This window comes from Phytophthora ramorum (genome assembly GCF_020800215.1).
Source record: "Phytophthora ramorum isolate Pr-102 chromosome Unknown Phyram_PR-102_s0001, whole genome shotgun sequence".
In the NCBI taxonomy this organism is placed as follows: Eukaryota; Oomycota; class Peronosporomycetes; order Peronosporales; family Peronosporaceae; genus Phytophthora; species Phytophthora ramorum.
In genome coordinates, this window is record NW_027150647.1 from 873,187 (window position 1) to 900,378 (window position 27,192).

General features: G+C 49.8%; 5 protein-coding genes across 5 annotated transcripts; 4 read left to right on the plus strand and 1 right to left on the minus strand.

Moving 5' to 3' along the window:
* Window positions 1-662: 662 nt before the first annotated feature.
* Window positions 663-2,598, plus strand: KRP23_135 (SH3 domain-containing protein; the record flags this gene model as incomplete). Its single annotated transcript, XM_067883462.1, has 3 exons — window positions 663-1,330; window positions 1,390-1,542; window positions 1,605-2,598. 3 exons carry the CDS (start codon window positions 663-665, stop codon window positions 2,596-2,598), a joined length of 1,815 nt encoding a protein of 604 aa, XP_067750690.1.
* Window positions 2,599-2,897: 299 nt separating this feature from the next.
* Window positions 2,898-5,180, minus strand: KRP23_136 (Chaperone protein ClpB; the record flags this gene model as incomplete). Its single annotated transcript, XM_067883573.1, has 1 exon — window positions 2,898-5,180. One exon carries the CDS (start codon window positions 5,178-5,180, stop codon window positions 2,898-2,900), a length of 2,283 nt encoding a protein of 760 aa, XP_067750691.1.
* A 4,875-nt stretch (window positions 5,181-10,055) lies between these two features.
* On the plus strand, window positions 10,056-10,520 carry KRP23_137 (uncharacterized protein; the record flags this gene model as incomplete). Its single annotated transcript, XM_067883686.1, has 1 exon — window positions 10,056-10,520. One exon carries the CDS (start codon window positions 10,056-10,058, stop codon window positions 10,518-10,520), a length of 465 nt encoding a protein of 154 aa, XP_067750692.1.
* Window positions 10,521-20,396: 9,876 nt separating this feature from the next.
* Window positions 20,397-21,872, plus strand: KRP23_138 (RxLR effector protein PSR2; the record flags this gene model as incomplete). The annotated part of the gene is made up of 1 exon (XM_067895896.1): window positions 20,397-21,872. One exon carries the CDS (start codon window positions 20,397-20,399, stop codon window positions 21,870-21,872), a length of 1,476 nt encoding a protein of 491 aa, XP_067750693.1.
* An 826-nt stretch (window positions 21,873-22,698) lies between these two features.
* Window positions 22,699-24,483, plus strand: KRP23_139 (RxLR effector protein PSR2; the record flags this gene model as incomplete). The annotated part of the gene is made up of 1 exon (XM_067895904.1): window positions 22,699-24,483. One exon carries the CDS (start codon window positions 22,699-22,701, stop codon window positions 24,481-24,483), a length of 1,785 nt encoding a protein of 594 aa, XP_067750694.1.
* Between the last annotated feature and the right edge of the window lie 2,709 nt (window positions 24,484-27,192).

Genomic DNA, 27,192 nt, shown 5'->3' on the forward strand with positions numbered 1-27,192 from the left:
GGCAGCGTTTCACCTTGTTGAGACGGTGGCGCGGTCATCCGCTCTAAGCCACCACTATTGTCTATCTTCTACTCTTTGCAATAAGTAACCCCTCAACGGAAAGACAAAAACGGTGTATGTACCATCCCTCGCAAGAGAGGCTGTTGGGGATATGCGAGGTACTATCCCATATTCCGTGTACTTCACATAAACCTCTTGTAGAGCTTGAGATGATATTACCTAGTTCTACATGTGTGTTCTCTACGTAATGTATCCAATCAGTGCTTTGAATGGAGGCCAGACTCCACTGCATCCCGACACTTTAATATCTCAATCACAACTCAATTTACCTGGTCTTCCCCAAGCTCCCTCACTTCACTCCTTCCATTCAACGACCTCTGATAAACAGACCATTTGCCGTTCTGGCGTGGATATCTGTACCTGGTATTGTACGTCCCTGTTGGACAGGTACACTTTCTTGTCCAAATTGCCGCTTTCAAAATGAACCCACGCATGGCTGGCAATGTTGCTGCGACAATCCTTAGCGCCCGCTTAAGTGCGCTTCCCTTCATACATTCTCCGAGTCTAAGAGGCCGATTACGCCAGCATCGTCTGCACCCTTAATAACGCGTTCAACCGTCATGAAAATCAACTCACTATCGAAAAAGTCCAGCTGGCCACCAATGGTCAAATTCTGCTCGGAGTGTGGCGCCCAGAACCCCGGCGGCAAGTTCTGCTCCGAGTGCGGCTCACGGCTCGACGCCTCCTCCTCTGCAGTCCCTGCCATACCCGTGGCCGCGTACCAAGGAGCCGTCGCCTCCGCCTTCCGCAGCGACAGCTCTCCATACGGCGGCTCCTCGTACACGCACGACCCTCGCTCTCAGCCTCCCCCTCCTCCCCCTCCCTACGTCCGGAAGTCGGTGGCCAGCGCATTCCGCAGCAGTTTCAACAGCGGGAGCTCTACACCCCCCACGGCGGTGCCCGTGGCCCATGATGTCGTCCCTCCTGCTGCCACGGGGGCCGAAGCTCAGCAATATTACGAGAAGTGTGTGAGCACTATTAGAGCTTCTAGAGGCGGCAACAATGAGCGAGCAGTCAAGGACTTTAAGCAGAACTGCCGACGCTTCGGGCTGAAGGAGATGGACGTGCAGCCCTTCTACGCGTCGTTGGTGGCTGAGTTGGGCGCGGAAGGCGCGAGCAGCTTCGTGCCGACGCTCGCGAGACTTGTACCCGACGACGACCGACGCAAGGAACTCGTGGAGTTCAATGCGCAGCAGAGAACAGCGTTCAGCTCGGGGAACAGCGGAAGTAGCAGTGGTAGTGAGGGACGACAATCAGCGTTCGCCAACAGGTGAGATATTTGGTGCAGAGGGGATTTTAGGGACTGGAGCTGATGTTTATTTGTTGTAGGAACTCGAGTATGGCGGACTCGTTCCGCAGTGACTCAGTGGCGAGCAACAATGGGACGCAGAGTAAGGGTATTTTGAACAATCGCTATGCGGACCACCCGAACTGCGACGTGTGCAATGTGCGCTTCGACGTGACTAAGCGACGACACCAGTGGTGAGGATTTTTTGGATATTTTGTGTGTGGATATTTTGTGTTCTAACGAGATGTGTTTTTAGTCGGATGTGCGGACTTTTCGTTTGCAGCTCGTGCTCGCCTGTTCGGCTGCTGGTGCCCCCGGGGAAACAGATTGATGGAGCAAAGAATTACGACCCGTCGTTGCCGCAGCGTGTGTGCATCCAGTGCGCCCCGCAGCTGCACCCGCTGCAGGATGAATTGGTGGCCACGTACGCGCAGTCTCAGACCGACAACATCCATGAGGCGCGTGGCCGCCTGCACATCCCGTTCTCGAGCTCGCTGAACAAAGAATGCTGCAACGCTGCTGATATTATCGGCAACTTTTTCCGGAACGACTGGGGGGCGTCGGCCGACCGCTCCATTCCCGTGGCGTTCCTGCAGAAGGCCCATGGTCTCGCTATTATGACGGTGCTCAAGGCTGGATTCCTCGTGTCTGGTAAAATTGGCACGGGTTTGGTGGTCGCCAAGCTGCCTGATGGATCGTGGTCCGCTCCGTCCGCTATTGGAACCTTTGGGCTCAGCGGCGGATTTGAACTTGGTGGCGAACTGGTGGAGGTGATGATCATTCTCGGATCGGAAGGAGCAGTTAAGGTGTTCCACAAGCCTCAGGTAAACCTCGGCGCCGGACTGGATGTGGCTGTGGGTCCGTATGGTCGGTCGGCACAAGCGGCAGCTGCAGCCAGCACTAGCGGTCTGAACGCCAACTACAGCTACTCGCAGAGCAAAGGACTATTTGCTGGCATTTCGTTGCAGGGAGCTATCCTGGCCGCACGCTCGGACCTGAACCGCAAGTTCTACGGTCGTGACTTGCAGGCTAGCGATTTGTTGAGCGGATTTATTGAGCAGCCCGCCGCAGCGCGCCCGCTCTACGAGGCCATCGACAATGCGATGCGCGGAATTGAGGATCACAAGGAGGAGCAGCAGCGCCGCTCCTCGGTACTGGGAGCTTGTCGACTCTGCAACTGCCCCATGTTCCAAGCTCACACGACTCAGATATGGAACAAGAAGTGCAAGACGTGCAACCACGCTCATTAAGAAAGCACAGGGACACCACTAGCGGATGCGAATAACCGCAGCACTCTAGGTAGTATCCCTCAATTTAATTCATGTTATGAAAAGCAAACCGATTGCTGTTGCGTAGAGCAAGGGAATGCTGCATCGACCCAGGGGACTAAACTTGGGTGGACATTGTCCTGGTAGCAACCAGCGTCGCACGTAAGCGGCGTTGAGATTCAACTTACGAAACAAAATCGTGTTTACTTGTTACTTGCCCCGCCTGCAAAGCTTCTGCACAGTCTTGGCAGTACATAAAGATAGGAGAGAGCACCCCTTGCCTACTCAACCGAGATCAACAGCGGCTTCGCACTCCTCGCATTCTTGACAAGTTCTTCTTCGTACTTGGGGTTCATATCGACGTGTAGAGCTTGGCCCGGCGCAACAGCGCCTTCGAGGAGCTTGATAGCCATCGGATTCAGCACGTGCTGCTGGATTAAACGCTTGAGTGGACGAGCACCGTAGAGCGGACTATAGCCGACGTCGGCTAGCCAGTCTTCTGCCTCTGGCGACACCTTCATGGCCAGCTCCTTCTCCTCCAGCAGTCCGTCCACTTGACGAAGCTGCAAGTCCACGATCGAGTGGATATCCTCACGTTTCAGACGGTTAAACAGCACGAGCTCGTCGATACGGTTGAGAAACTCGGGGGCGTAGTGGGAACGCACGATGTTCATGACATCGCCCTCCGCCATTGAACTGGGAGCGCCCTCAGGCAGACCAGCGAGGATCTCCGAGCCCAGGTTGCTTGTGAGGATGATGACTGTGTTCCGGAAGTCAACAACACGTCCGTGTGAGTCCGTCAAGCGACCTTCATCAAGCACTTGCAGTAGAATATTGCTCACATCGCGGTGAGCCTTCTCGAATTCATCAAACAAGACAACCTGGTACGGGCGACGACGCACAGCTTCCGTCAGAGTACCGCCTGACTCATACCCTACGTAGCCGGGTGGGGCGCCAACAAGACGACTGACGTTGAATTTCTCCATGTACTCCGACATGTCGATGCGCGTCAGTGCCTGCGGGGTCTGGAATAAAAATTCCGACAGAGACTTGGTCAGTTCCGTCTTTCCAACGCCAGTAGGGCCCAGGAACATGAATACGCCCAGAGGACGGTTGTGAGCGTGAAGACCAGCGCGGGCAAGACGCACGCAGTTGCTCACAGCCTTGACCGCCTCCTCCTGGCCGATCACGTGCTGGTTGATATGATCCTCCATCTTTAGCAGTCGCTGCTTCTCGCCTTCCATCAGAGTCGACGCGGGAATTCCTGTAGTCTGCGCTACCACCTCCGCCACGTGATCAGCCGTCACAGCGTCTCCAAGCGAAGTCCTGCTCTTCGTCGCTGATTTCTTTGCTTGTTCCTCTTCCTGCTCCTCGTGCGCCACCTCAACTTCCAGCTTCGGGATGACCGAGTGCATCAACTCTCCCGCACGCGCGTAGTTGCCGACATTCTGCGCCGCCACCAGGTCCCGACGTGCCTCTTCCAGTTGACGTTTGGCTTGCTGCATTTCCTCCAGCTTGTGTTTCTCCTCATTCCATTCGTCCATGAGCTCCCGCAGCTCCTCGGACGCCTTCTTCACTTCTTCCTCAAGCGCAGCCATGCGCTTCTTCGACGCAGAGTCCGTCTCCTTGCGCAGCGCCTCAATCTCGATACGACGCAGGATGATCTCCCTGTCCAGCTTCTCAATTGGCTCGGGCTTGCTCTCCTGCTGCAGACGCAGCCGCGACGCCGCCTCATCCATCAAGTCAATGGCCTTATCAGGCATCTTGCGTTCCGTTAGGTACCTGTCGGCGAGCGTCGCGGCCGCCACCAACGCACTGTCAGCGATGCGCACACCATGATGCACCTCGTACTTCTCCTTCAACCCGCGCAAGATCGTCACCGTGTCCTCCACACTCGGCTCCGATATCAGCACCGGCTGGAAACGTCTCGCCAGCGCTGCGTCCTTCTCGATGTACTTCCTGTACTCGTCCAACGTCGTGGCGCCCATACAGTGCAGCGCACCGCGGGCCAGCGCCGGCTTGAGCATATTGGCTGCATCTGTGGACCCTTCATTGCCGCCGGCCCCCACCAACGTGTGCAGCTCGTCAATGAAGAGGATGACCTTGCCCTGGCTCTCGTCCACGTCCTTGAGCACCGCCTTGAGTCTCTCCTCGAACTCTCCTCGGAACTTGGCACCGGCCACGAGCGCCGCCAGGTCCAGCGCCACCACTTTCTTGTCCTTAAGACTGGCGGGCACTTCTCCCAGCGCGATCCGCTGCGCCAATCCCTCCGCTACCGCCGTCTTGCCCACGCCGGGCTCTCCAATCAGGATCGGGTTGTTCTTGGTGCGGCGTGACAGGATCTGCGTGGCGCGGCGGATGGCGTCCTCGCGGCCAATCACGGGGTCCAAATCGCCCGCCGCGGCAATCTCCGTCAGGTCGCGCCCGAACTTGCGCAGACTCTCGCCTGGCGGCACGTTCTCCGGGTTGATCCAGGCCTGGCCCTGGCCCATGGACGCCAGCCCGCGACGCGCCACGTACGACGAGCGCAGCAGCACGCGACTAGTGGAGCGGAGTCCGAGCATGTTCTAGCAAGAGTGATGGTCCTGAACTTGAACTTTCTTATTAGGCAAATTGCACACTGACAAGCAAAGTGAGGCCTTGAAGCGGAGGATCCAGAATTTTCCATTTATCGGCAAATTTCCATTTATGACCAATGGTGGGACGAGAATGTTCGAGATTCAATCATTAGGCCGTGGATGAAATTGCAGTCTCCATTGCACCAAGCTTTAGGAGGCAACTTCCTTTAACCTTTGCTGCCGAATTGTGCCCCTTGTCATCATGGCCACTAACTGCACTCCTTCTTGAATCATCACGCTCAGCAAAGAAAACCATTGCTGGGCCCGTTCATGGCAATATTACCGGGGCTGGTACACGATACACTATACGACTCTGCGGTTTTCTCGTTGGGGTGTGCGGTCAAACAAGTTTGCTGCGTGATACTGGACCGATTCCCGTAGTATTTCATATGTCCTATCTAATCCGGGTCGCAGGCTTTTGATGGCTCAATGCTTCAAATGATTGGTGCTGGTCGACATTCCTTCAAGTGCATGAGCTCTTTCAACAAGAGGGAGCCTTACAGGAGAACCGCTACGCTGTACGATGCGGCCAAAAGTTTACAGATTTCGCTGTTTCGAGTTCGATTTTCTAGGTTGTTGTATCGCCTTACGCTGAAGAAAGGACAAATGTAGTTGCGGGAGGGCGATGACAATTGAAGAACAGTATTGAAATGAAGTTCCGTAGGATATTTAGGGAGTATGATAGCTGAATAGACTTCAGCAGATAAGGTAAGAAATTACCTCCCACACCCACACGTCGAAATCGCTTGAATAGACGCAACTTGTCTAGTGGTAATCATAATCTAAGATGTGGCCGGCAACATCAAAGCTGCAGTTGCCTAAGGGCCCCACTCTCCGACCCAACTGGCACGCACGTGTTCTCAACGTGAAGTCACATACAGTACGGAGCGAGCACATTAAATATGCTCGTTCCGTCGTGGAATTATTTTGCGCCACGCAATCACCGTGGGGAAATGACTATCGTCCTTTGATGAAATCAGGACTCCCGATTATGGCATGGTCTTTTACATAATTTCTTATGAAATCATAAATATATTTATTTTCTGGCAGACTTGAAGACCATAACATTATTTATTGTAGAGGCACCGATGCATAATTTATAAAGCTCGGCCTTCATTCTAATGAAGTCGTTCAAGCCGTCAAATCATGGTGTCATTAGAACTTCTAAGCAAAGTAGGTTCTTATTCTCGCACAGACCTCTCCAAAGTAAGAATTTCATGTTTTTGGGGGTACAATGTACACTCCACTAACGTGCCATTATTTGCTGTTCTCAGCAGCAAGATGACATAATTTATGTCTCGACTCTCATAAATAAAAATTCCATCATCGGGAGCCCTGATTGAAAGCTTCAGCAAAACGCGATCGCAGGGTCCCACAAGTTTTGTCGAGCTGCAGCCAGATCCAATACAGTAGCCCCCACGAACTGAATGACATGCGTGGCTTGAACACATTGACGGTCACAAATGCATTGCGCCAAAACTTGAAATTCCCAATCGATGTTGGACGGAATTTGAGGGACGATGAGGGATTTGTGTTATTTAACCTCGGTGAGTTGTGATAACATAATAGACGACACGACTGTGAACGACGAGCACGATGGGGACGGCGGAGCTCGTTCATATAACTGAGTCGACTCGCACGTCGTACTCGGGCTGCTCGATTATACGTGCTCAACGCGATGGCATCTTAAATCGCGTCGAATTCCGCGCAGGCGCCCATAATGCATACACGCCAAAGCGGCAACCTATTTACCATATACCACGTAGAGCTACACGTAGTAGCAAAATCCCACGCCGTATTCGGGCAGTTCGTGGCAGATGCTGGCGAAGACGACGAGGGCGGTCGACAGGTCCCCTTTAGGAAGGACCACGTCTTGCCCACGGGCGTGTCGTACGCGAAGGGCGTGGCGAGCTGCGACGGCTTGGCGGCCGTGTTGGTGCCGCTCACGCTGAGCGCGAAAAATTGCTCTCGCCACGCCTGTTATCGTTTTGGCGGTGCTATAACCTATGAGCGACTGACGCAGGCCCAGCGAGTCCGCAGGCGACCCTAGCACGTCCATCGAAATGTTCACGATGGTCGGCTGCGACCATCGGCGCTCTCGAGCCGTCTCACAGCCACTGCAAATGCTGGTGTCAAGAGATCGGAAGCGAGTCCCGATAACAACCGAGACGACGTCACTTGGTACGAGTGCCGGCGACTTGTGTGAGAGCATCTGATTTGGCTGCGCGGGCGCACAGTGACTTCGATGTTAGGAAGAAGTTATCTAACAACAGCTTAGCATGACGATGCCATGGCAACAATCTGGTGGTCTACAGTCGCCCCAGTGCTTCTGTGGCGTCTCCGAAATGAATTAGTATTTAAAGATCTCCGAACCACCGTTGACGACACCGTAAACATCGTCTGGGCTGCCGGAGCACTTCAGGTGATGGCCATTGCCAGTGGATGGAAAGCGCACCCAGCAACTCGCATCAAAGGACATTGCCTGGAGGTGTGCCATCGTATCATGATGAGTTGCAATGGTTCTGTTGCCGTGGATGTTGTCGACATGTGAATGATTCGATACCACATCAGCACGCTCAAAGCCACAACGAAATGTGGTGGTTGGCTCGTATACCGACTGAAAGAGGAGTACTGTATGTAGCTGGTAGTCTCATTCTTGATACGCAAAAGACGCGAAATGATACCACAACATATCTCGGGCCTGGAAATATTGCTAGGACGACAAACCCGGCCAAGATACTTCTCCAAGTTGAAAGCCTTGAGTCCGCTCCACACAGAAAGACTGAGATTCCACCGACGGACAACGCTCTTGACAAATTCTTTGGGTCAAGCCAATACGGTCATCTATCGCAGCAGCGAAACTCTTGGCCAAGTCGAAGACCTCGGCAGTATATCATTTTCCAAGCGACAGCACAACCAGCCCGACCCAGATCTACCTTGACACAGCAGCGTTGGTTGCCTCACAAGAGGTAAAGCCACAGCACAACACCGACAGACTTTTTGTTAGGACGTCTCACTACATATATAGGAAAAAGATCATTACCAAAATAGAGCACCGTTAACCCCCCCACAGTGACTTCGATGTTAATAGCCATAATAACGGAGGGGCGGGAATCCCTCGATTTCCGGTCTGATCTAAATAAAACTCGTCTTACACTTATAAATAGGGCTACCAATCAGCGGGATTTGTGGGATTTACTGTATATCACGGCGATGATGTAACGCACGGAGAATTTGAAACACATTCGTAAAAAAGTAAGGAGAGGTTCCCCATCTATGCTACTCCAACACGACGGGGCGCCATGTCCACAGGCAACGACCTTTTACGAGACTTTTTACCGAGTTTAATTTCACTTGAACCAATCGTTTTACGATGTTACATCATCGCCGTTCTATACGGTATCTCCCACCCCACCTGTTCAAAATCCCTCAAAAGTCAGACAATCTCAATTGGAAAAAACCATATGTAAAACGATATTGAGATTTTCGATACCGTTTTGCATATGGTAATCTACTCAGATTGTGAGCAGGTTCAGAAGAGAAGAACTTTAGGATTGGCAAAATGATTAATCTCCAGCCTCCTAAAGATTATACATTTTGCTCCCCAAATCCTTAGAGGCGAGGTCTGGCAGTAACAGCAGCTAATAAGCTTTATTATTCTATGGATCATAATTTATGGCGACGCTACAAACTCTGATAACTAATGCAAATCTCCTCATTTGGGATACTAAAACTCGATCTCGACCCTGCGAATATGGTAATCATGTTGAAGACATGACGGTCCTCGTTGATGTCACAGCAGTGCTGTGATACCTGTAGCTTTGGGACCACCTTTATTTTTACTGAATGAAGTCACTATTCTTTAAAGTATGATGCAATACGTGTATCCCAGCATTTTGCATTTCAATCATGGGCAGAGGCGAAGTGTTGATCACTTCTATCCACCGAGTTTCGCCATGTATGTCACCAGTCGTTTCAGCACAGCTACCTCTCGTTAAGCGGACCACGATACAGAGTACCCTGAACAACTTCATATTATCTGTTAACGCGCTTTCCATTCATTATAACAAAAGTCTATTAGATAGTAGAGGGAGCGCTACACCGAGTCTGTGGATCGATAAGTGATTAAGTACACATAATATTAGATATCAAAGGTATGAAGTTGATCAGGGTTCTCTGTATTCCAATACACCCTTTAGTACTGGATAGGATGTGCAAGGGTTGTGTGTTACCAATGTTTGGGAAATAACACACAAGACACTACAAAAAGCGGTTGTAGCATTACTCAAGTCGCACCAATTGGCAAAATATACAAAAGAGGTGCTCCGCCACGGCAGCGTACCTGCAACACTTCGGATCCGCATCAAAACTAGCAGCAACAATGAGCCACAGTAGGGATTATCAATAAGGCAAAGCCTCCAGCGATACCAGGAATCTATAATTTCTTAGCTAAACACAAATAGAGGACCTCTTAACCCCCCTCCCCCCACAAATGTTGTGTTACCAATATTGTTATCAATACCTAATACCACTGAAATCGCTGTATGTGATCCACTGCGCATAACGAGGGTTGCAGTGTATTTACACCCACGCCAGAATCAAGGCTGCGTTTTTCAAATCTCGAGCACATGTATAGACCAGATGCAGTGCTCTGCCAGTGCTGCATGGAGCTGCTTCACTGGGCAAGCTTCATTTCCCGCGAAGTTGAACATCAGCGGGCCAGTTTTTGCTATTCGAACCGCTCATCGCTTCCCAAGCTGGTCCTCAATTCGCAATTTGCTTTGAGCCCCCCAAGTCGCGCAGCCTGAGTCACCGCGAATCATGCGCACCTTCAGCATCATGCTAGTAGTAGCAGCCACTCTTCTTGTCAGTGGTAATGCTCTCTCCACGCCCGACATGACGCTGTCGAAGACCGCATCCACCGGTGTCAATAATGGAGCGCGTTCCCTTCGGCGGTCTCTCAAGACGGTTCATGCGGGAAATGACAAAGACATCCAAGACGAAGAAAGAGGCAACAACATCTTGAACGCGATTGATGACGTCTTTAACCCCAAAACGGTTGAGCAGCTTCGACAAAGGGCGATCAATCAGGGCAATGACGAGTTCTACAGCAACATCGTCAAGAACGTTTCCGAACGAGCTAAAAGGTTTGCAGGCTGGAAGAGCGATCGACTCGGTTACGACCAGGTGCGTCAGTTCATGGAATTTCACAAGAGATCCGAGGATGAAATTCTCGCCATGATTGCGAAGTACCAGCACTATATAAAGACGGGTGAAGTGAAATAAATACGAAGATATTGTCCTCGCCACGAGAATAGATACAGCAACATTTGGGGTAGTGTATGAAGACCTAGATGCTTCCTGTTGATATGAAGTCATAATTACAGTTTGTTTAACCCCTTAGTACGCACGGCGGAGAGATCAGTCCAAGTGACGTTTCCTAGATTGGTTGCTGCCTTCTATGAGCTCGATCTACTTGACTTTCAACGCCAACATCGACAAGCGGACATGAGTATAGTCACCTAATGTTAGCACTTCTAAGCTGAACTCAACGTTTTACTAACCACACTGATCGTTACAGTGAGACTCGAACTCGTGGTGGTCGCATTGTTGTCGGTACATTCGATGCGTCTAACGTCACTGGAGACGACTATGGGAATGCGGCGGGTGGTACCGGTCTGTACAACGCATGGAGCACTCGTGATTGAAGAGCAAGTCGACGTTGTCGGCAAACGAGCTCAATGTCATTAGAGGTTGTCGTATCACGGCAAGATTTCAGAATTGTTGTCACTACTACGACGTCGCAGCGACGCTTTCGCGCTCCGTGAACGGTGGTACACTTTGTGCTCGTTATCGTTATCGCAGCACGGGAACCTGTGAGTTCGTCCGCATTGCCGGACGAGTAGACCACGTAGCAGCCCAGGAAGCCTCGCCCGACGACGACGGAATCTCCACGTACATCGGGATTTCGTGCCACAACTGTTTGGGCCAGGTAACAATGGGCAGCAGGATATCAATAAGCGATACACGGGTCGGCCACGATGCCCATCAGGTCGAATAATTGGCCTTTTGAATGGTTGAAATCACCAGCATGTACAACATCTTGGACGAGCGGCGGTCGTTGCCATCGACGGCATTTTCGCCGGGTGTGTTCGCGGCGGCGTATCCATAGGATAGATGAGCGCGTTCTCGACGTCGTCCTCCTCCTTCATCTTGAGGTTCAGGTGCGCGGCAAAATAAATGACCGGTTTCAGGACGACAGAGAAGGCGGTCGTAGAAGCAGGTCACGACGACAACACTCCAGTTCGACTTGAAGCCCAACGCACATCAGGTTACGGCAACTCCCCTCGGCCTAGTACGCTGTACTGGCCAGGATCAGGAGCAGGCACGACAGGTTGCCGAACGTGCCCGCGATCTACGACAAGAGGGACGATTCCAAAGCTGCGACGTGGGTGAGGAAGTACATGTAGAGACGTCAGGGGGCACCTGGAGTTGAGACCGTGGACACCGTCGTGGAGGAGTCATCGTGGGTGTAGAGGATTCCGAGCCAACACCGCTGTTCACAGTGATGCGCTTCCCAGTAGCACAACCTAGATTCGTCCTCGCTGATATACACACCATACCGGTAGTTTTGTTGCAACTACTGGCGATCTCCTTCTCACAGCGGCAGAACCTCACTTGGCCGATAGAATGACGTCGCTGTGGGCGGAGACCGTGTCCGTGGTGTCCCTCGTGAGGGCGAGCAGTAATGGCCCCCTTGCCCCAAGAGGTGGCGCGAAAGTGTCTATTTGCACAGCATGGCTAGAGGCAGGCATCCCGGTAGGAGGGGGAGGTGAAATGCAATTCAAAGAGGGTCGCTCCTGCGGGGAAGAATTCTCGCACCTTGTGAATTCAATGCTCGTCTCGTTGAGGAGCATGTTGCCGGACCTGGTTCAGCAAACAGCGCTTGGCCCTGCATCGTAGGCACCCCACCAGGCTTGTATGGGCTCGCTTCACGAGCGACTGCTTTTGTGAAGCGCACAGGCTCAAAGTTCATGACAGTGCATGACATCCGTCCTCCACATCCCAAGATAGAGCTGTCCCGTGCGGTTTCCAAACCAGCACAACGGACTGGACAACATCAGAGAGTAGAAAAGGCCCACGGGAAGTCTTCCCTCCCGAGCAAGCTTGCATTTTGACATATGCGCAGGGTGGAAGTTCTCGCCGCCGCCATCTTTCATGCATGCCTCCATCGTTGCTAGGAGTGAGAGAAAGGTGTTGTTTAGCGTTGAGCTCGGCAGCTCCCCAAGCTCTTCTGTCACCGCCATCACCAGTTCGTCCAGCGTTCTGGTTGTCTTCTTTATCTGCCATGCTTAAATTGCATTGAACACCCCCAAGTCACAGACATTCAAAAGGATGGGCGACATGTGAAGTGTGTTCCCAGTTTTGAAGCTCGATCGGCTGTCGACCATTCATCGACGTTAACGCGCACAGCATTCGAATCGCCTTGCTCAGAGTTTCGTTTTAGCCCTTCTAACGCACTTATTGACGAATAAAGACCAATGTATGCGGTTTCCCGACAGCTGTTATGGATCGGAGTAGTATCTCGGGAAGGGAATGGTGCAGTACCGGTACTGTATGTCCGTCGGATGCCCTCAACTCAATAGGCCCCCTTCAAAGTGTCTTAGAAGCCCCCCCCCCCCCCCCCCCCCCCCCAACGCGCACCAGAACGAAGTTTTAAATAGGACTGTCACGAGATTTCCATGAAGTCTCGTGAGGTATCGAGTACAGATGATGATCCAGTGCAAGCACGTAGTTCAATAGGCCTCAGCCTTAACCTGGGTTCAGACCAGCGACAGCAGCAACTTCAACAATTATCGAGACAGTAGTGAACCCAGGTAGCAGAGAGTATGGGTACGAACCTGAGTAGTGGGTGAGCGAGCGAGCTCATTCTGGAATCTAAAGAAAAGGAATAAAGTCGACTCCTGCTCTGGCCAAGCAGACGTGGGCTAACGTGTTTGGTGACCTCGAGTAGTTCCTCGGGCACCTTAACCACACTCTACCAAGTGCTTTCAAGACGTGATCTCGGGCACCTAATAACAATCTTCTGAGTGCTTTCAAGACGTGATCTCGGGCACCTTAACCACAAAATTCCGAGTGCTTTCAAGACGTGATCTCGGGCACCTCGACACACAAAACCAAGACTTCCTTTGCCTAAGTGCTACCAACTCCAATCTTCCGGCTCACTACTAGTGAGTTGGAAGATTGCGACATTGTAGAACTTGGATTCGATGCAACCAAGAAATACAGCGCGAAGAATGTTGCGGAGCGATACCGCGCCAGTGCGGCAGCAGCTGGATGGAAATCGTCGCAGCGCCGAAAATGAAAGGATTGACCACCTGGAGACAAGGTTTGATGAATCACATGATGATCTGAGAGCTTTCAGCACGAATATCAACGCGACAATGAGTCAGTTGAAAACAGAGATCCACACAGAAATGGCAGCTTGGAATCACACAGTGACGGGGCTAGTCCAAGGGATGACAAAGCTGACGGAAGGGCTCAACCAAGTGCGTCAAATGGCGCAAGATGCGCAACGCCTGGCACAAGCGGCAAATAATCAACGCACACCCGCAGCACCGCGAATGTCCGCCACACCTGCAGAAGCAACAAGTAATGAATCACCAACACAAGCGACTCCGGTTATGACGCATGGTGGATTCACTGGTGGTGGAGTAACTGGAAATAGGGCAATTGCGCCTCCAGGATTGAATTTAAGGAAGATGGATGTGAAGCCTCCCATATTCGTTGGAGATATCGATGGGATCAAATTAAACAGCTTCATATTTCAGTTTGAGACGTATTTCCGACAAAAGGGATACGATCTACTCCAGAATGATGACAGATTGGCATGGGAACTTAATCAGTGCGTGCAAAAGAATGCACTAGTCTGGTACGAGCGATACATGACGGATGAATCGACACTAAAATTGTGGAGTGCGATGAAGTTGGACATGTCGACAGAATTCATGGAGCCTAACTTCCAAGAAAAAATTAGGAACAAGTTGCTGAAAATTAAGCAAACTGGTGGTTATATCGGCTACGTTGGCAAGTTCCGAGAGCTAAATAGGATTGTCCAAGTTGACGAGATCACCGCAATGAATTTGTTTTTGAATGGACTCTCTGATGTGTCGATGAAACGAGAGATACTTAGGAAAAAACCCCGTGGCTTAAATGGAGCCATCCAGGAGGGATTTCTCGAGTGGGAACTCAAAGATAAGAGCTCCGTTGACAACAAGTCCACAGAAAACAAGTCGAAAGGCAAAAAGTGGAATGGTGCTCTGTCTCAACAGCCCAAACAAACCCCGCCAGTTGCACGCAAATCGGGAAATGGCGAGCGAACCAACAACGCCAACGCAAAAGCTGACAAGAATTGCAGTTACTGCGGTCGTGGTCCACATAGAGTGGAGGATTGCTGGTTTAAACATCCTGAAAAGCGCCCAAAAGGAAACACCGACGTGAACAAGAAAATATTCGCTATGTTGGAGCGCCTGGTGGTTGGGGAAAATCAAGCTCGTGAGGAACGTGAGCATTTAAACGAGTAAGCCCAGTCAATGTGGAGCGATTGAATGGGCATATGAGAAAGCTCAGCCGCCTCAAGGACAAATGTTATCTGGAGTCTGTGAGTGAGATGAGTGAGATGGATGAACCAAGAGAAAGTGAAAGAAAGATGAAAACACACGAAACCCAGAAAAATGAATGCACAATGTTTACTTGTGTGACGACTGATGTGAAAAACAGGGAATTTCTTTTCGAAAACGATCCGCGTACTAAGCCAAGTGATTCATTGATTCTGCCTCGTGAATATTGTTGTTTGTTGCATACCACTAACAATATTCAGTACTCTCGAAATGATCTGGTTGTGACCAATTCCAACTTTATCGACAGTGGCGCGACTATCAATGCTGTAAGCCCCGAGTTTTGCAGGAGAGCTGGTTTAAACGACAAAATCAAAGATCATGAAGTGGAGATGCCGATTACATTGGCGAACAAGCAGGAGATGAACATTCGGAAAAGAACCGTGCGAATGCATTTGTTCATTGATTCATTTGATAGTTACGTTGATGACTTTTTCGTGCTTCCGGTACCTGAGAATCAGGATATTTTGCTGGGAATGCCCTGGTTGAAAACCGCAAACCCTGATATTGATTGGATCGAGGAGACTGTGAAGCCAAGAGAAGCATCACCAACGGAAAACGACAAAATAAAAGCCTGTTGGTTGGCGCATAGTTCATGACTACAGGGCGATGAACAATCACACCATTCGACGAACCTTGCCGATGCCGCGAAAAGATATAATTTTTGAGAGCATGCAAGGAAGTTTTTGGTATAGTTGCATGGATTTGCTGAGTGGCTATTATCAATTTCGAATGAATGATTCGGATATCAAGTACACCGCATTCCAAACACCTGATGGATTATTTGAATACCTAGTGATACCAATGGGTTTATCAAATGCACCTGCAACCTTTAACGATGGGATTCGTAAATTACTCAAAGACTTAGCTGACTTCTGTCTCTCCTACTTCGATGATATTTACGTCTTCACACGCTCTCGAGATATGGATACTCATCTAGCCGCGTTGGATCAAGTATTAACACGTCTCGAGGAGAATAAATTTTACGTGAAATTGACCAAGTGTGTATTCTGTTCAGCTGAGATACCTTGCTTGGGAGATTACATTGGGCGAAATGGGGTCAGAATCGATCCGAAGAAGGTAACAGTAATTCGAGACTGGCCACGACCCGCTACAAGAAGTGAATTGCAATCATTTTTGGGAACAGCAACCTATGTGCAGCGGTTCTGTGATGGGTTTGCCCACGATGCTGGACCTCTGTTTGATATGCTGAAAACCAAAACGACGAAAAAGATTAAAGCAAAATTGGAGTGGACTCCTGAGTTAATACAGCACTTTGAGAAGCTCAAGAAGCGAATTTCTGACACACCAGTCCTAGCAATTGCAGATTTTTCGAAACCATTCTACCTGCGAATGGATGCAAGTGACTTTGCTATTGGAGGAGTTCTTTTTCAATTAGAAGAGCATGATGGCGATCTAGTCGAACGACCAGTAGCATTTCAAGGGCGGAAATACAAAGGTGCTGAGAAGAACTACTCAATCCGAGAGAAGGAGTTATTAGCGATTTTGTTTGGGTTGCGAGTCTGGCGTGTCTATCTTCTCGATAAACCATTTATTGTCGAGACCGACCACAAATCGCTTGAGAGTGTGTTCTCACAGAAGAGCATTTCGCGACGAATTGCGAGATGGTATGACGAGCTGAGTGACTATCCTGTTACATTTAAATACATACCTGGCTCATCAAATACTGTGGCAGATGGTATTTCGCGACGCGCTGATTTTCAAGATCAACATTCGCTGGAAATGATTGTTGCGTCTACTGTAGTGCATGATCGTGTGAAAAAAGGAATTACGTCCGTGGTCGAAGAAGCCATCGCTAGGTATAGCGAAGATACTCACACAGACACCATTATACAAATACTGAAGGGCAATGAGTCTGAAACAAACGTCAAGTACATCGAGCGCTATTTTATCGACGGGAAGAAATTGATGTACTGCGGACCGAATGATGATGCACCGCGACTGGTAGTACCAGTCATTGATGAATTAATAAATGCGATATTGTTTGAGTTTCACGACGTCGAAGTATATGGGCATCCTGGAATCGAGAGGACACTTCGACTTGTCGAATCACACTATTACTGGAGACATATGATTAGGAGTATTAGGGCTTATGTCAAGTCTTGTGAGACGTGTCAGCGAACGAAGGCCAGAAATACAAAGCCACCGGGTTTGCTTCAGAGTCAACCTATTTCACACGGCCGATGGACACACGTGGCCATGGATTTCATAGTTGCTCTACCTACCACCCGATCGAAGTTTGACTCAGTGCTTGTAGTTGTGGACCAACTAACTAAACGGGCTCACTTCGTGGCATGTCGAGGTACAGCTACGACACGAGAGGTTGCTGAACTGTATCGCGACCGGATTTTTGTCTTACACGGAATTCCAGTGGAGATATTATCTGACAGAGACCCTAAGTTTACGGCTACAGTCTGGACAACCCTATGTGGAATGTTGGGGACTAGGCAAAAGTTGACGACCGCTTTTAGACACCAAGCAAATGGAGTTACTGAGCGCCTAAATCAAACGATCGAAAATTATTTGCGAGCGTTTTCGAATGGAGCATCAACAGATTGGGACTCCTACCTCTCGCTTGCAGAATTTAGCTATAACTCGCGATATCAACAGTCAATTGGAATGGCTCCATTTGAAGCTGACTTAGGATATCTGCCGTCAACTCCAGCAACATTATTGAGCCCACCAAGAGCAACAGGAGCTGAGCGACAACGCCAGACTTTGGGGAAGACGTTCCTCGAGAATCAGGCAGATCGACTGGCTACTGTTCGTCGGGAGCTCCAGCGAGCATCCGATCGCATGAGTGAATACTACAACAACAATCGGCCGGTGCAATCCTTTGAGGTGGGGGAGGAGGTATTACTGTCAACTGAGAACCTTGCAAACTACCATGCTGGGACAACCAAACAGAAATTAGGAGCTCGATGGATTGGTCCGTACGCTATCGTGAATCGCCTCGGACATGACTATTATGAACTGAAGCTACCAAAAGGTGTCAAATTTCACCCCGTCTTCCACACAAGTTATTTGAAGCCGTACATTCACAGTGATAACAGAGAGCAGCGGACGTTTAAAGTACTGCTTCCGGACAATACTGAAGGAGAATTAGTGGAGGATATTGTCGACTACAAGCGCATTCGTGGCAAGACAATGTACAAGGTCAAGTGGCTCGAACAAGCTCGACGCACTTGGGAACCCCTCGAAAACTTGAAATATGTAGGCGACCTGATCAATCGCTTTCATGAGCGCAAGAAATCGAGGAGGGTCTCTTCTTAGCGGACGGCATGTCACGAGATTTCCATGAAGTCTCGTGAGGTATCGAGTACAGATGATGATCCAGTGCAAGCACGTAGTTCAATAGGCCTCAGCCTTAACCTGGGTTCAGACCAGCGACAGCAGCAACTTCAACAATTATCGAGACAGTAGTGAACCCAGGTAGCAGAGAGTATGGGTACGAACCTGAGTAGTGGGTGAGCGAGCGAGCTCATTCTGGAATCTAAAGAAAAGGAATAAAGTCGACTCCTGCTCTGGCCAAGCAGACGTGGGCTAACGTGTTTGGTGACCTCGAGTAGTTCCTCGGGCACCTTAACCACACTCTACCAAGTGCTTTCAAGACGTGATCTCGGGCACCTAATAACAATCTTCTGAGTGCTTTCAAGACGTGATCTCGGGCACCTTAACCACAAAATTCCGAGTGCTTTCAAGACGTGATCTCGGGCACCTCGACACACAAAACCAAGACTTCCTTTGCCTAAGTGCTACCAACTCCAATCTTCCGGCTCACTACTAGTGAGTTGGAAGATTGCGACAAGGACAGCGCCGACCAAACTCCAACTTTTATCACGCGGGTTTTTCCGAACGCGGACGAGAGCCATGTATATTGAGAGGCCCCTCTCAATAACTGCAGGGGGTGTCGATTCGGTACTACCAAATCGATTTCGGAGGGATTAGATATGTGCAAGCAAATGTCAGAATCCGTGGTGATTTCAAATTAAATGCAGAAAGCGTGTTGATAGGCGTCGTTGACTTGCCAAACACACACAAATTCACTAAGTGTGCACGTTGTGTCACTAATACGGTAAGCTTGTAATGGAGGTGTTCCTGTCTTCTGCAGGCTGCTACATCGTAGTGGGGGGGGGGGGCAACGTATGCCCCTACGCGAGCCTTCAAACCTCTTCGTGGCGGCGGGGTGTCGATTGGCTTTCAGAATTCTATTCAACGGTATCCTGGGCACGCAAGTATACAACGAGCACTCTTATTCTTGGTGCCCGAAGAAAACAAATTTGCATTACATTTCTCGAAGTAGGTGAACTGGTGCATAATATGAATACCCGTAACCAATTGCGTTCTGAAGTCTCCACTCAGTTTGATGACCGTCACCCGAATAGAGAGCATATTCCAATGTTTGCAGGCGGGCACCACTGCAGGAAGTGCTCGCAGTCTCGAACGCCTTTGTCTCTCTTCAGCTCACTGGTAGCGAGCAAGCTGTCGTACTTCACAGTATCTACTACTTGCCGTGACTCGCTGCCAGCGCGTAAGCTTACGCCATATAGCCAATACAGCACATGAGCTACGGCTGGACACACAACCCCGTCTTTTGTCACTATGTTCGTCTGTTGGCATTACCGGTACATGCATGATTTGCTCACCACGCCACATAAATATCCGATTACCACGGATTCTGTCATTTGTCCAAGATTTCGAAACGACGAGGTGCGTGGACCTCTGTATCTGTACTGAAGTATTATCCCGCAAAGTAAAACTAATGTACTTGTGGTTCACAAGTATAATAGGTTTGTAATGTGTGTTTTATTATCGATAGACCCAATCACTTTCCGTTGATAGGGGCCATGTCAGCATCCTCAGTTATTATGCCTCACAGACTGCGCAAAATAACGTTCACAACACTGTACACGTCGCTCATGCTGCAGAAGCAGATGTCCATTTCCCCATCGAAAGATGCTGTGAATTCAGAGCCATACAGTGTACATGAATGCCCACTGATTTGCTGTTCGTAAACTCGTCAATCGATCGCAATGGTCCAGGGGTATTATTAATAATATAACCAGGGCAAGACAAGAGGGAGCTGGTACAGATGTCTCCGGCAAATTTGCAAAGGTCTGCCTGATAAAGACTACGAGGTTGCGAGATTCGCACAGGTGTCATATAGATGCAAAAGTAAGAAGTCGCTATAAATGTATTGCTTGCATCATGCAAGTGGCATGTGCAGGAAGCTTCCCGCAGCGCGGCATTTTCCCACCAAGTTGCATCTACTAATACCTCAATGCTTCCCCAGACGACCAGTTTCAAATCCCATGCACATCTGTACTACCTGTGCGAGGTAAATTGCTGCTTGCAGTTGCAAATTTGCCGGGGACAATCTGTACTGAATATGTAATACGTGCATTATCACTTCGTGGTTCACCCCGTCAGCCACTCTGGCGTGTCTGAGAAGTCCTGTACGACCATGCGCTTTCACCACGCCACACTCCTGTTTGCTGTCACTCTCCTGGTTTATTGCGAGGTGGCGTCGGCTGCCGTGAACTCCCAGACGACCCAAGTCCGACAAGAAGTCTCGACTGCGAGGCTTTTGAGGGTTCGCAAGTCATCGAGCGAAGATGAAGAAAGGGGTGGTATCAGTACTGCCGGTGTGGAGGCGCTCATCAGCTCGTTGAAGTCGACAGTCTCCAGTGAGCAGCTCAGCACTTTGGCTAAGAAATCCGAATCCACGGACGACGTGTTTAAGCTACTAACCGTGGACAGGAAGGCGGATGACCTCCTGGGTAGCGTTCAGCTAGACGACTGGATTACCTACAAGAATATCTTCAACAAGGAGAATCGCAAGCATCAGACCAGTTTGATCTCGACGCTCCTGGCTCACTACGATGACGAAGCTGTGGCCAAGATGATTGCGGCAGCGAAGGCGGCACCGAGTACCGGTACCGCAACAATGGCCAAGAACCTTCAAATCGAGCAGAACGCGCTGTGGTTGGAGGCTGGGAAAACCCCAGATAATATTTTTTCGCTGTTAAAGCTCGACAAGGCAGGCGACCAACTTTTTGCGATGCCACAGGTGAACACCTGGATGGCTTACATAGACCGATTCAACAAGGTGCACCCCGACCAGAAGACGACGATGTTGTCAAAACTATCGGGTCTCTACAAGGAAGAGTCTTTGGTGACTATGCTGATCGCAGCGAAGAATGTGCCGAGCACGGAGAAAATCGCAGTGCGAGTCCAAGCTGGACTGACTCAGCTTTGGCTGAAGGATGCAAAGTCCCCTGGCGAGGTCTTCACTCTGATGAAACTTGATGGAGCAGCGGATTCCGTACTTCAAAACCCTCTGTTCAGTGCGTGGACGAAGTACGTCGATGATTTCAACTTGAACCACCCAAAGAAAGAAATGAAGGCGATCTACACCCTGGTGGACCATTATTCGACTGCAGCTCTGACAAAGATGATTCTCGACGCGAAGAAAGTTCCCCGCACAGAGAGCATCGCAACCAAATTGAACACTGAGCTGTTCACGTACTGGAAAACGAGTGGAAATACCCCAAAATTTATCTTCCCCCTGCTGAAGCTTAACGGGGAAGGGGATAACTTGTTTAAGAGCCCGACTTTCGTGGCATGGCTACAGTACATCACCTTCTTCAAGGATGCCAAGCCCCGACCCCAGGTCGATGTGCTAGAAATTTTGAGAAACAACTTCAACACTGATACTCTAGCCAGGATGTTCAGCGAAGGCTCGAAGGTGCCGGGTGTCAGAACAATCGCGTCCGATTTACAGTATAATCTGCTCGTGCGATGGATGAAGACTAAGACGGACCCAGCAAGGGTGTTGAAATGGCTTCGTGTGGAGGGAACAGCGGAAGATGATGCTGCCAGGGAGCTTTACAAAACATATGCTAAGCTCTATGAAAAGGTATATAACGCTGCAAAATAGCTCAAAAGGTTCTGAGATACTCGACGATAAAAAAATGCTAAACACCAGGATCGTTCTTATCTTCCTTTGACATCTGATGTCGCTCATGACAGTACATGTTTTAAAAAAACATACTACTAGTGTAGGCTTAGGCAGGAATTGCCAGACGGTCTGTCAACCATGCTCGAGTTGGAACCACCTTCTCATCCTAGCCTGTTTACTATTAATCCAAGTCCAATGCATGGGACTTGGCCCCAACGATCGGGTAGAGGCAAAATATATCGCTTGCCGAAATATGTACATTAAAATTTAATGAGTATTCACCCCACAACAGTAAGTTGAATGAAGTATACATGTAATTGGAGCGGGTCAACTACCACTCGATGCGGAATCACCTCATAGCTCTCGTCGGTGCTGCAGACTACCGGTAGAGTGTTTCATAGTTTACACAGCAATCAACAGCTCATCAAGTAGAATTTTTACGAGCAAAGGTTGTGTACAACCTACCAGAACTTCTTGTCTAAAAAGAACAAGGAACAAGTAGTGCTAGCTCACAGGCTAGACGAATTTTCACCTTCACCCATCTGGTTGTTAAGCCACGAAAGCTTGCAATGCTTGAGGCATACATTGTGCTCCCATCCGAAGTGCAACTACATTTGTTCTCCTGTCGCTGTCGAATGCTATAACACCAAGTTTACGGGAATGTGGGATTCCCCGTAAACTTGTTGTGTGCTCGATGCCGCCCGCCCCCCCCCCCCCCCCCCCCCCCCCCCCCCTCAATTCGTAAACCTCTCCCAACCACCTACTTCGAACCAAAGTCCCTTTGTTCAGCAGCTAAGTCTAAACTATGCGCCTGACACATATCGCACTGGTAGCTGCCGTTGGCCTCCTTACCCAAGTTGACGTTGACTCGGACCCCGCGACGATAAACTCGAAGCCAGCCATCTCTGACTTGCCAAGCATTGATCGTTCGCCCCTCGCAGCAACAGACGTCCCCAACAACAGGCGTTTAAGAACTGACACAAAGATGGACAATGGCGAAGAGAGAGGAATCAATTTCGACAAAGCCAAGACCTGGATCATGCCGAAAGTCTCTAAACAAAAACTCGAACGCTGGCTAACGAAAGAGAAACCTGTCGAAAATGTCTTTACGCGATTGCGACTTCGACAGGCAGGCGATAAGCTGCTCGGTGACCCCCAGTTTGCAGTTTGGGTGAAATACGTCGACGATTTAAGCAGCAGGAATCCCAAGAAGACAACGCTGACGATCCATGTGCTGCTTACACACTACAGCGACGAAGCTCTGGTTAAAATGGTGGCAGATGTGAAGACCATCCCGGAAACCAACACATTTGCAATCAGGTTGCAGAACGAGCTAGCCGAGTATTGGTTGACGAAAGGGAAAACACCAGGCGGCATCTTCACTCTGCTACAGCTTGACAAGGCCGGAGATGATATTCTGACAAGTCAAACGTTTAGCATCTGGAAAACGTTCTTGAACACGTTCAACAAGGCGAACTCTGGCAAGACGGTGAGTATGTTTGGAACGTTGATGAATCAATACGGCGAAATCGGTGTGTCAAGAATAGTGGAAGCAGCCTTGAAGGTCAAAAGTTCAAATTACGTCGCCAAAACAGTTCAAGCGGAGCAGTTCCAGCGCTGGATAAGACGTGGAGAGTCTCCGAACGCTGTTTTTGAGCTGTTAAAGCTGGACGAAGCAGGTGACAACCTCCTTGCTAGTCCGTTGTTGGATACATTCACCAAGTACATGAGTACTTTCAACATGCAGCATGGGGAGCAGCAAGAGACTTTGATCGCAGTGTTGACCAAATACTACGACGTACCAAGCCTTCTAGCCGCAGCAAAAATAGTTCCGAGCACATCACGTCTTGCCAATAAGTTAGAAGCACAGCAGTATCTGCACTGGCTGAAGACTGGCTACGACCCCGAAACTGCCTTCATTCTGCTTGGACTTGGTGATGCAGGAGAGAAACTTCTCACCAAATCAAATTTCGCTACTTGGCTGAAGTACACTGATGCTTTTCACGCTGACAACCCGGACACAACATTGAAAACCTTGAGTATATTACATAGTTACGCCAAAGGTGCTGGGGGGTTGCCCCTTTCGGACGCTGCTCTAGCCAGAATGACGGCGATTGCAGAGAAGAATCCGACTACGATAAATGTTGCCAAACGAATGAAAGCTGTCCTGTTCCAAGGGTGGATGCGCAAGAGAGGTCACAAGACCACTGACAACGTCTTCACCATGCTAAAACTTGATGAAGCCGGAGAAAGACTGTTTCAAAACCCCATGCTTGAACTTTGGATGAAGTACGTGGATGGTTTCAACAAAGCGTTCCCAAAAGAGAGAGAGGGTATGAAGATTCTGACGACAAGCTACGACGACGCAGTTCTAGTGAAAATGATCGAATTGGCGAAGAAAGATTCGAGTACGAAAGAAGTGGCCACCAAGGTCCAGAGTGAGATGCTTACTCAGTTCGCGAACGCTCAAAAGAATCCGGCGTATGTTGGCAAGCTGCTAAATATCAAGGACAAGACGGATGCGAACTGGGGTATTTGGAAGAAATATCTGCAAGGCTATCAAAATTTACACTCCCCCGCCATGACGTAGGACGCTTGAGCAGCTCACAAACGCGTAGGATGATATACGGACGACAAACCTGGTATTAGTTGGAACAAATAGTTTGTTTCCTGGATGACTCGCTGACGGCGTCTATGCACTGCACACAGTTAGGCGGCTCCGCTACGTGTACTTCTGAGCTGTCTGATATTGAACGCGGGGTCCCTGCCTAGTGCTAGGTTAGCCATATAGAGTAGCCACCTCGCTCATATACCAGCTCATTAACGAGTTGTGAGAAACTCGTTGATGGTCGAAAAGAGAAATGTCACAGTAAGCAGTTTACAACTGACGTACCTGGTGGGGTCTTCCGCAATTGTGTGGGCGACTTAGGTCGTGATCCCTCCCAGGTGGTACTTGTTGTAGTCCTGCATGTACTTCTTCCAAAGTTTCCAGTTCGCATCCGTCTTTTCGTTCACGTGTAGGAGCTTGGCAACATTGATCGGCTGCTTTTCTGCGAATATGAACTGCCTTAGCACCTCAGTCTCGAACTTGTTTGCCAGATCCTTCGTGTTCGGATTCATCTGTGCCATTTCAACCACCTTTACCAGCTCTTCGTCCTTGTACGTAGTCGCCAATACGGTCCGAGGGATATTCTTACCAGGGAAAGACTTGTGGAAATCATCCATGAACTTCATCCAATACGCGAACATTGGGCTTTCGAAGAGCATTGAGGGTTCTACTTGATCTAGTTTGAGTGACTTGAAGGCGTCATCCGGAGACTGCATCCAGTCTTTGAACAGTACACCCTCCATTCGTTTTCCAGCACTCTGCGCACTTGGTATTTTCTCCGCTGCAAGGATCATTTTAGCGACGTCAAAATCGCTATAGTGGGCCCTCACGATCCAATTCGTAGTCATCTTGATGCCAAGGTTCTTGGCGTGGTAGGCCTTGGATGCTGCACAGTACAAACTCATCCAGAGTTTGTACTGTGCAGCATCCAAGCTTGTGGCGAGGTTCGACGTACTCACGACATTTCTTCCCACGGCGAGTAGCTTGGATAGACCAACATTTCCGTAATGAGTCGTTAGCGTCCCTACCAAAGTGATTTCCTGGTCGGGGTTCCGCTTGTTGTAAATGTTCATGTACTTGGTGAAAGTGTTCAAAAGAGGGCTCCCGAGAAGCTTGTCTCCAGCTTTGTCGAGTGCCAAAAACGTGAAAACACCATCTGTAGTTTTTCCGCCGGCCATCCAGCGCTCTAACTGCTCGGTTTGCACTGTTTTCGCGATGGCGGAGGGACTCTTGACCTTCAATGCAGCTTCAACTACCCGCGACACACCCACCTCGCCGTATTGCGACGTCAGTTTCGCGAAGGCACTTGTCTTTTGATCAGGATGAGCCGCGTTGAAAGTCTTCAGGTACGTATTCCAAGATGCGAAGGCCGGGTTGCTGAGGATGTCGTCCCCCGCCTTGTTCAGTTTCAAGAGTGTGAAAACATCGTCAGCGCTGTTTCCAGCCGCCAGCCAGGTCTGCATTTGCGCAGCCTCTAACTTGATGGCCACTCCACTCGTCCCCACGACCTTCTTCGCAGCGTCGAGAATCTTTATGACCGCTTCGTCACCGTAGTGAGTCGTAAGTGAAGCGATCGCTGACGTTGTCTTGCCAGGATTCTTGGCGGTGAAATCGTCCACGTACGTGAGCCACGTCGTGAACTGCGGGTTGTCTAGTAGTTTATCTCCAGCCCTCGTAAGTTTCAGGCGAATAAAGACGTCGTCGACAGACTTCCCGTTTTTCAGCCAGGTCTGGAGTTTCTTCGTGGTGGCAGTCGAAACCAACGCTTTGGCCTTTTCAATAACGGAGCTTGGAAGGTTCACTCTCTCTTCACCGTCGTCGTCTTCGTAGGAGCGCAGGGATCAAATGGCGGTGTGTTGGTCGTGGTTCTCGATGCGTGAACGTGCTTGAGTATGAGAGTCTGGGTGAATAATCTCCGATTCCTTCTGTGCTGAGGCCGTATCGGTACTGGCCAGGAGTGCGACAACTAGCAGCCCAACACAACCCAGACGCATTCTTCACTGAAGAGAATTTTGTCAAGTAAGAAAGCTTTCGTGGACCCATTCCAGCACTATCCTGCCTCACAACGTAGTCAAGCATTATCGCAAAAGTCGGATAGATGCAGCACGTTTTTCTATGTGGAGATGTATGGGTGCTGTATGTGATGCGATAGTTTCCTTTAGAATGGTAAGAACTTCAAAAGACGGTAGTATTACAAAACAACAAGGCACAAACAGGTGGAAGGCGACGATCGCCATTTTCAATCTCGCCATTGCCCGAAGACCCCTCTCCCTCCTCTCAGACAATGCCCAAGGAAAGGACCCCCTGATCTACACGAACGCGCGACATGATTGTTCGCAAGGCGGCAAACTTGCTCCCGGAGTTCACGGAGGACAAGAGCTACGACGCTCAGATGTCGTGATGCGTGCGCTTATGAAAAACTAATCTCCAAGCAGGGTAACCCCAGAAGTATACCCCCACTGAGCACCGACGACGTATGTACGAGCGCGCGATGGAGGCGATGAACCTGATCTCGGAGATGACCATGCGCAAAGCGTTCCATGAGGCGGGGCCGTTCGTGCCGTACAGTGGCAGTCTGCCAAAAATGACACAAGTTTTTTTATGCAAGCACATGTTTCGTTTTTCAGTGAGGTACATTGATGTCACTTAGTGGTGCTAACGACTTCCTATGTCCGTTCTAACCATCGCCCC